The following is a 10,568-nucleotide window of genomic DNA, read 5'->3' on the forward strand; positions in this document are numbered from 1 at the left end:
TTTTACAGCTCTCAAGTGTAAAAGTACAGTAAAAGTGTTTGTGACTACCTGATGGAGTCTAATATTTTTATTGTAGCTCTGAGTCTGTCTGGCTCTGGCTCTGTCCCTCATGACCTTAACTTTCATGATTTTAACACAGTTAGACAAGTTATTTTCTAGGCATACCATAAACTACAGCTTCCATAAACATGTACAAACTTCAGCATAGGTAACTTGGTTTCTCACATATATTAAAATATTAAATTCACTTTTTTTCCAACTTTTGAACTGTAATCAGAGGTCATTATGTCTTTTTTTGATTTGTTTTGCCCTTTTCAACATGATTAATTCAAACTCTTGAAAACAAAAAAGTCCTTAACAGTACCACACGCAGGCACACGCAACCTCAACACACACGCATGTGGGGGAGGAAAGTTCCAGTTGCCAGCTATGTGCTTTGGGGCTTTTTTACCCCCTTGTAAGTTTAATTTTCATGTGAGTGTGTCAGATCCTCAGGCTCCTGTCCTGTCTCACACTGGGACACACAGAACGAGACAGGAAGTTTTTACCAAGCACAATTTATCCAATGAACATGAAGAGGTGATTGGATTAAATATTTTCAGACAAACCAAACTCAGGGTAATAATCTAATATTGGCTCCGTGACAACTAGGAATGTTCAACATTAAGCACAGCACAATGGGGTAGCTGCCTAATATGGAACAAGAAAAGCCTTTCTACTTTGTGTAAATGGGGGTTTTGCTTAGAAATTCCAAAACACAAACAACAGGAATGTGTTCATTTCACCGTGCTGCTTTTGTTCCTTTTGAACCCCGGTGTGAATTCTTGGGGTGGGATCAATAGATTGAGTGTAATTCTTATGCCTGTCAGCAAGAACATTTAATTTGTCAGCTGCCTTGGCACCGTGTCAGGAAATGTTTGACTATGTGACCCCGGGGCCCAGTAGGAGTGTGATATGAAGGGAGGGTATATAAATGTCCCGAGCAACAACACGGGGCCACAGTCCACCTGCCTGAGGAGACTGTCACACACACACACACGGCCAGCAGAGAAAAGGACAAAAAGTCATCTACTTTGAAAAGATTCACAGGTTAGTGTATTGTGGAGAGTTTTGTGGATTGCATTTATTTTAGGGGAGGGGTTTACATCCTATAATTACACAGAGATTGTGCTAATTTTTGAAGGCTGTTACTGATCAGACTAAATATTTTAAATTGGACTTTTTGATGGCAAAACTATCAAAAGGGATTCAGTATTTATCTAGTAGAATTATATTTTTTGCAGAGCAGGAAAGGCTTTGAAACAGCATCAATCAATAAACTATTCTTAGACTTTCTTCGCTGGCTAGTCAAAAATGTCTTAGGTGGTTGGGGTGTGACTAGAGGGAATTTGAGACTGTAAATAATGGGCTCCTTAATGCAGTATTCAAATTCTTTCCTTTATAAACCTGCACAGATCCAACTCTATCAACAGATGAATCTCCCGGTGCTGCCCTCGATCCTCCTGCTGGTCATTTCCAGCGTCCACGCTTTCCCGTACACCGAGCTGGCGCAGTATATCGACAGCCATCAAGAAGAATATGTAGAGGTATGATGTATTTTTAATATTCCTCTTCTTTTAGTAACACTATTAAGTATCCATGCACCGGACTTGCTGGAGTCTAGCTTCTTTATTGGTTATATTTACCACAGAGATTAGAGATGATTGTAGAGCAACCTTATGTTCTGTAAATGCCTTTAAAAATATATATACATAGATCGATTAGCTGGATGATGTGTTTGTCTGCTAACTATAAGTTGTGTTTTGTTCACTATAATTACACTAAATGAATTAGTAAAGGAAGCTTAAATAATTGTGGTAAACCAATGTGCAACAGGTACATGGTTAAATTGTTTTCATGTCCAATTTTTGCTGTTTCTAACACAAAGTTAGAATAACCCTTTCAAACTGTTCCGGTCAAATTTGACCCATTTTGACATTTGAAAGGAATTAAAAACCACATAAAGAACATTCTTTAAGCCTAAAATGTTATGACTTTTCCTATAGTGTCTTAAAATGTACAAAAATGATTATTGCACATGGAGGGTGTTAAAGGTTACCGTGAAGCCTAATGTTCAAATATTGTTGCATCCTTCAATTTAAATAAATGAGCAGAAATAATTATGGCTGTTATGTTTTCATTTTAGATCAAATAAGATCAGAATATAGTGGGATTGTGAATGTATTTTCACTATAAAAGTGTCAAATCTAAAGAAAACGTCAACACAGAATACATTTGTGGTTCAAAATTTGGTATAGGCACTTATTATACAATATGAACAGTATGCTAGGGTTAAAAAGGTATTTGTTGATATACATATATTTCATTATTTTGTCTAAGTATTATTATTAAATATATTTAATAATTAGACAAATAAATCGAGAGAAAAAATCCTACATTTTCCATGCATGCGCAATCAATTCTAGTACCATTTTCAGAAAAGTTCAAACTTAAGTATATTTTACAATACAGCAGAAGGATTAAATTGAGTTTAATAACTGTGAGATTGTGTTTTGTGTGTGTGTGTGTGTGTGCGTGCGTTAGGCTCTACGGGACTGGGTCGCAATCGAAAGCGATTCCAGCAACGTCTTGAAGAGACAGGACATACACCGCATGATGGAGGTGGCGGCTCAGAAGCTGAGGCTGATGGGAGGAAACGTGGAGCTGGTGGACATCGGAGAACAAGAAGTCAGTGACTGAGCCAACAAAAACCAGCCCCCAGCCCACCTTTTTAATAAGTGCTGCAATTATATATATTAATTACATATTCAAACTTTCTATATAATCGACACCCTAATTGGTCAGTAAATAGGATGCATTTCAAACAGAGAGGTTGGGTGACGTTGGCAAACGAGCAGCTAACTTCAAAAAGGCTGCAGAGCGGTTAGGACGGACTCAGCGACGCCTCATTACTGACTGAGACACATCAAAGCTGCTTTCCACACTCATTAAATTTAAAGTGTGTGTGAGGTCAAACTCAGGGTCACCATCCTCAGTTCCTCAGCAGTAATTAGGACAAACATTGTGTGAACTCTTACTGCATTTTATTGTCTTAGTGTAAAAAGGTAAAAAGAATAGCTGATGACCTTTTAACATCACACTATGTAGAAGTGTATTTCAAGAAGCAGAGCATTTAAATGTTCTATGCTTGTAAGATTATCACTTGTACACACAGATTGAGATTTTGCACAGCTAATTCAGCATACGTAGTAGTACATGAAGAATAACACTTAGGGCTCCACAGAAGTTCAGCAACTATAAAATCGAAATGACAGATGGATAATAAAAGATGATTAACTCTTCTTTGGTGTCTGCAGCTTCCTGACGGCCAGACGTTAGCGTTACCTAAAGTGGTGACAGCTCAGTTTGGCAATGACCCCAACAAGGAGACGGTGTGTGTCTACGGTCATGTGGACGTCCAGCCGGCAAAGCTAGAGGACGGCTGGGCCACAGATCCTTACAACCTGACTGAAATCAATGGTAACAGCTTTTAATGCCTCCAATGTAATGTACACTAGGGCTATGCTCAGTGTTGATCATATCTATAAGGGTTTGACCGGTGTGTTTGAAGGCCTCTATTGATATTTTTGTGCAAATGTTTATCGTTGTTACAAATGCACTATTTCCCTTTGTTTGAGTAATGTTTGATAAAAAATGAAGGTGACCAGCTGTTTTATGAATTTACCGACCCCTTTTTTAAAAGATTGAACTACATGCTTTTGACCTATAAAGTCTGTTTGAGTGCCCACATTTATAAAAAAAAAACATTGTATTTAACTAAAATATTGAATACACTGAGCAAAAAGAAAAGATACTAATGTGTACCATATGTGTGTATAGTGTAGTTATGTCACTTTGTGTACAGACTGTTGTCAGTGGACAGCTGAAGAGAAAGTATGTCTCTTAATCGCATCAAAATGAAGAATTGGGTTCTCAGATTTCTGCCTTTCGAAAAAGAAATGATCATGTTCACAAAGTTTAGATCAGAGCAGATTAGATTGCCTAAAAGAAATCCATCCAAAGCTTTTTCCAGAGCTTTCAACTCCACCTCACAGTCCTCAATTGTAATGGATAATATCTCAGTTGTCAGGTGGTGATATTAGATTAAGTTCGATTTTTAATGTGAGACTTTGAAATGTGTCTTGTATTATAAGGTAACTTCTGTTTCACACACACACACACACGCACACACACACACACACGCACACGCACACACACACACACAGCAAAACATGGCAATTTTACAATTGAAAATTTATTGCAGGCAAAAAAAGACAAACACACCGTCGCAGTGCAGTCGATTCTATTAGTTTCACATTGTGTGCTTGACCCACAGAGGTACACTGGTCTTAAAACCTGCTGGCTACATTAGATCCTTTGTGTAACATAACCTCTGCCTGCTATGATTGATAGGCACAGTGTAACAGCCGTGTGGTAACTATTTTAAAAAATGAGTCCGCTGTGAAATCCATACCTATGAGATAAAATATAATTATTCCTGTGTCATTGTGCCTTTTAGGGAACCTGTATGGAAGAGGAGCGTCAGACAACAAAGCTCCAGTTTTAGCCTGGATCCATGCTGTGGAGGCTTACCAGAGCCTCAACATGGTGAGAGGAAGAACACAATACCACTGTTATACTGGATAGATTTTCATACCACAGATGAATAAAGTCAAATGTATGAGGGAGTGTAAGGGGGTCAAACCAAGGGGACAGATTAGAACTTTTATTTCCAAATCATCTTGGTCTTGCAAACGCTTGAAATGTATAGAAGGGAAACAAAGAGAGAAGCCTCAGGCAAGATAGACCTAAAGGATAACTGCTATTTTTCTGAGCAGACTGTTCTAGTCGAGTAGAAAAAACAACCCTAGCGAGAGAGACAAGCTGAGCTCCAGCCAAACTGATTTGCAAAGTCACTGCTGTTTTTTTTGCAAAGTCACTGCAGCAGTCTGTTCCCGCCATCTTCGCCAGCCGCTTTGTCTTGTGAGAAAAACACAGAGTGGAATATGCACATCAAAAGGCTTAGCCAGATGCTAGGTGCATTGAGAGAGAAGGAATTGTGTGGGTGTTGATAAGACTAGCTAACAGCTCATTTATTTTCGAGTGTGCAAAGCCCGTTGGAACAGTATTGGAACACAGTTTCAAAAAAAGGCCAGCCTGTCAATCCAAAAACAAGCTGCTTTTCACATAAGATTCTTCATCTCCATCCATCTTACTGCCAAACAGATCTAATGCAATACAGCTCTTGTGTTCTTTCTCGTCCACCAGGATCTGCCAGTGAATGTGAAGTTTGTCATCGAGGGCATGGAGGAGACGGGCTCCAACGGCCTCGACGCCATGATCGTGGCCCAGAGAGACACCTTCTTCTCTGACGTGGATTACATCATCATCTCAGACTGCGGCTGGCTCAGCAGGCGACCCGCCCTCACCTATGGCACCAGGGGCAACTGCTACTTCTTCGCTGAGGTTGTGAATGAGAACACACACATACAGCCAAATCCCTTATTCTTAACTTTTACACACTCAGCACGCTCTTCCAGGCAGCTTCATGGAGATGTTTCCTCTGGTGTGTTTGCAGGTTGAAGGACCTAAGAAGGACTTACATTCTGGTGTCTATGGAGGTGCTGTGATTGAACCAATGACTGACCTCATTGGCATTCTTGGTGAGTGTGTTTGTAGCTAGTACACTAGCTAGTCACTCACTCAGCCACTTACTTACCCAGAGGAAGATAAGACACTGAACTCATATCAGTAGTGCCTCAGTAGTGTGCAGAAGAGATAGTCTGGCACATAACCCACTGTATAACAGATAATAATAGATTACCTCTTTTTTTAACAGTTCAGTTTTGAATGAATGAAACCAACAAGATATAACATGTTAATTTGTGAGATTAATAGGTGCTGGTAGGTGGATTTATCTTTGGACACAGCCAGGCTAGCTGTTTCCTTTTTTTCGTCTGGTCTTTGAGTCCATTATGTTGCTCGATATCACAGGTCACAAATTTGCCTCAATAGTCTTTACAGTCTACACAGCATACAACATCCTCTATCCTTAGACCCTTGATGCAGCTATTTAAAGGAGCAATTTTAGGGGAAGACACTTTGTGAAGAGCAACACAGGAGGGATCCATTTTCCAGGACGGACATATGGATGGTTCAATTCCTGGCTCCTGCAGTCCACATGTCGGACAAGATACTTAACCTCATATTGCTCCCCATGGCTGTGCATCCTGCCATCAGTATGTGAATCGGTGTACATGTATTGTATATTGCTTTGAGTGGTCAAAATACTAGAAAAGCGCTATATAAGTACAGTCCATTTATCCGTAGCTACATGACCCCTTCTTAACATTGAGACCTTCCTATCTAACTCTGTCTGAAAGCAAACAAAGTTTAAAATCTAATTAGTGATGTTTCAGTAAGTGCTTCCTCTACACAACAGGGCCTCGGAAATATGCAGTAACATTTCTTATAATCGCATCATTTCAGTTCAGTTGCATATCCCTAAACAAATTTGCATTTTATCAAATTACTCCCACATCTCTATAACGTATCTGACCCTGTAGCATGACCTCTAGAAAGTGTAAAGTAAAGCCCATTAAGAACATAACATCAGTAGCTTGTATCTGTAATTTAACTCCTCTTCTCAGACACTTTGATCAGCCCCAGTGGTAAGATCCTGATTCCTGGGATAAGAGAAGCTGTGGCCCCTCTCTCTGATGAGGAATGGAAGATGTACCAGGACATCCAGTTTGACATGGAGAACTACAAGAGCAAGATCGGTGTGAACCAGCTCATGTACAGCAACAAGGTGAGAAGAGTGAACAGAGTCAGTATAATGAAATGTGAGGCAAAGTTGACTTCCTATCTGTGGTGTTTTCTGTAGGTGGACTTGTTGGCTCACTTGTGGCGCTACCCCACTGTCACCATCCACGGCATCGAGGGGGCCTTCTCCGACCCTGGCACTAAGACTGTAATCCCTGCTAAGGTTACTGCCAAGTTCTCCATTAGACAAGTCCCCAACATGGACCCTGCTATGGTCAAAAAACAGGTAAAACAGGATGAGAAAGCTCTGCTGTGAAAAAAAAAACCCCACTCATATGTCTTTTATATATAACATAAGCTAATCATTTCTACTCCTATCTTCTCTGTGCTTTAGGTGACAGACTACCTTCACTCAGTGTTTGCCAAGAGGAAGAGTCCCAACAAGCTGAAGGTCACTATGGTGATCGGGGCCAAGCCTTGGCTGGCTGACACTCAGCATGCTCTTTATGAAGCTGGCAAGGCTGCTGTCAAGAAAGGTATAACACATACTATTACCATTAAACACTCTATATAGAGAGTCAAGATTAAGCATCAGGTTGTCGTCAGCTAAACAAAAATACACAAAATTCTCCACCAACATTAACCTTCTTCTTTAAATGCTCCTTTATGGGTTGAGAACATTCTGAAATGTACAGTTTCTCAAGCTCTTTACACTGTGTATCAATCTATATAATGTCAAAATGCACTGTCACTCAACAATGCGGCTCTTCTCACCAATGCAGCATTAGTACCTCCAGGCATGTCCCCAAACAACTCTTATTTTATTCTGATTGGATAACGCTGCTGTTGGGTGGAAACTTTGTAACTCCATATTTTGTTTTGGACATACTAGGTTTCCAAAAGTGACAATAATTATCAACATCAACAGAATGGGTCAAGCCTTGTGTAACATATTTGTAGGGCACAAAAAAAAAAGAAAGATGAGGGCCCAATCATTGAGGGCCCCTGTCTGCTCAAGGGCCCCTGGACACTTGTCCAGATTGCCCGTATGATATATCCGGCCATGCTTCATGCTACATCCTGAGAAGTTGACATATTGGCAAGATTTTCTACTGAGCAATAATATATGATTTTACAGTATCTTTATGAATATGAATAATCTTTATAAGATATACTGAATAATTCATATAACATTTTACTAGCTGCAACCACAACTGTTGATTATTAAAGTGTCCCTAACAGTAGCAGAGTAAATGTTTCTAGTTAATCCCCACCTCCAAACATTACAAATATATGCACATGCTGTATGTACATGAACAGTATTTAATCATTCACATATGCAACTCATCCTCAGTCTTATTAAATATATTATACATTGCATCCCATATGATTAGTTGTATGACCCTTGTTGTTCTCCAGTCACATGTTCCCACCTGACCTTAATAACTGTTAACATACACAATATTATCTATATTTTAAGAGTTATTCTGTCTCCCATATTAAACTTGTCTACAGATGATTACATATGTAGGTATCACATGCGTCACCATTCAATAAAACCAAATCAGAAACAGTCCTTTTTCAACCATCCACCATTACAGTAGGCTACATTGACCATTATGTGGGTAATGTACAGCTGCTAATGTACAGCCAGAGGGAAGTAATGATTTTAACTCCACTCTTTTATTTACTCTCGGCTACACTGTAACATTCCTGCTCAAAGACAAAAAAAATACAGTGTACTGACTAGAGGCAATGATTTCAGACAGCCAACAAGGAGCTGCATCACTGCACGTTTAACATCTTGTTAGTCCTGTTTCATTGGCAGGTTTCTAACTGTTTGTCTTTTAGTTAAAACAAGACCGATTCATTCCCAGCTATGAGGGCTCATAGATTTATATGAAGCTAGTTTAATGGCATTGCTTTTGACCTTTCTGTTATGACTCTTACATTGATTTTATATTCATTGTATATGCCTCTTCTGTTGATTTAGCTTTTAATTCTTTGTAAAGTGCTTTGTCTACTGTGTCCAAGCATACATACCCACTAGTGTTTTAGGAAATCTCGCCTAAGTGGTGTGATACATGGACATGATACACACATCCAGTTGTTTTATTCTGTGATAAGACACCAGAGAGTTCATGTCCATTACTCTCTATGATAAAATGTCCACCCTTCTCCAGTTTTCGACATGGATCCTGATTTGATCCGTGAGGGCGGGACCATCCCTATCGCCAGAACCTTCCAGGATGTGACCGGGAAAAGCCTTGTCATGATGCCCATCGGCGGCTTTGACGACGGGCTGCACTCCCAGAACGAGAAAATTAGCAGGTCTGACTCCACTCTGTTTTATCGTCTTCAAGCGACTTATTCTTTTTTTTTTAAATTCCATTTACATAAAGAGAAAGCACAGAGATTGGTTCGTTTGTATTGATGAGAGAGAGTGAGTTATGAGTTCTACTTACTTCCACATAGAAATGACAATGTGCCCAATTCATACTGACATTTAAACAGATCACCTCACATTCTTTGTCCTTCCTCCATCTTCTCCTCTTCAGGTACAACTACATTGAGGGAACCAAGTTATTCATCGCGTACCTGAACGAAGTAGCTCAGATTAAGAAGAGCAGCGTGTGAAGTCTTCTGGTATCATTGTGTGACCTTCTCAATCATTCCAGCTATGATGAGCTCTCCCACCATTTTCTCTCTGTCTTTATCTCCGTCTCATCCACTGTCCTGCATCCTGCCAAGCTCTTTATTTATCAGCATCTCAGCTCCCTGCATGTGTCTGTTTTACTCAATTATTTCAAAGCAAAACCTTTACTGTAAGTCATGAATGTACTTAAAAAGCGATGAAAATGGAGTTTCTATCTATCTATCTATCTATCTATCTATCTATCTATCTATCTATCTATCTATCTATCTATCTATCTATCTATCTATCTATCTATCTATCTATCTATCTATCTATCTATCATTTTTGACATTGTGGGTATATTGGTACTACTTCTGATTGGTCGAAGTGTATGGAGTCAGCTCATGTCGCTGTTCTCATCACTCGCTTTGAATATGTGGCATTTGTTTATGGTCCACGTATCTGTCAGTACTGTAAGTGTGTATGTGTTTGCATGTGTGTGTATGTGTGTGTGTGTCCGTGTGCGATGTAGTAAAAGCCGTACAATGCAAACAGTGTGTGTACTCTTTTTTTCATTATGGAAGGAAGCATGTGAAGGTTCTCTAGTGAGTGTTAATAAGAATGAGGCAACACACGTGGATGTTTTTCTGCAGTCATGTGATATTTATTTGACTATTCAAATACTCAGAATCATATCAAAGCCAAAACTGAAGGTCTAAAAGGACAGTGGCTGTACAGACAGATGTGAAGCTGCCAGCAGTTGCCGTATATATGGACAGAATCCAGCTATTTGTCCCATTTAGACAAATTTGTCTATTCTTTAATTTCCAATGCATCCAACCGTGGACTCCGTTCATTATGAATGTTCCAATAAGAAGTCTCATATTCAGCCTTAAAACTGCATTTTTCTTCCAATCAGAAACACTTCTATCATTGAGGTGAGATAATTCCACATGTTCCACTTCAGTTCAGTTCAGGAACAAGTGCCAGTACATTGAAATAATCACAATAAGGCAGTTTCAATTATAGAAAGCTAACTGAATTTGTCTTGGCAAACAGGAAATCATCTCAGCATTCTGCTAGATTTATTTCAACAGACTAGGCTACACTGCATAAAATCATTTTGTCT

At 39.4% G+C, this 10,568-nt stretch overlaps 1 protein-coding gene across 1 annotated transcript; it reads left to right on the plus strand.

Annotated features, from left to right (window-relative positions):
- The first annotated feature begins 1,472 nt into the window (after positions 1-1,472).
- cndp1 (carnosine dipeptidase 1) lies at positions 1,473-9,758 on the plus strand. The gene is made up of 11 exons (XM_062422575.1): positions 1,473-1,586; positions 2,584-2,727; positions 3,357-3,519; positions 4,559-4,647; positions 5,308-5,505; positions 5,618-5,702; positions 6,690-6,850; positions 6,926-7,090; positions 7,199-7,340; positions 8,988-9,135; positions 9,363-9,758. Exons 1-11 carry the CDS (start codon positions 1,473-1,475, stop codon positions 9,439-9,441), a joined length of 1,488 nt encoding a protein of 495 aa, XP_062278559.1. The 3' UTR covers positions 9,442-9,758.
- The last annotated feature ends 810 nt before the right edge of the window (positions 9,759-10,568 follow it).

The sequence above is a fragment of the Scomber scombrus genome, chromosome 7 (genome assembly GCF_963691925.1).
Source record: "Scomber scombrus chromosome 7, fScoSco1.1, whole genome shotgun sequence".
Lineage (NCBI taxonomy): Eukaryota > Metazoa > Chordata > Actinopteri > Scombriformes > Scombridae > Scomber > Scomber scombrus.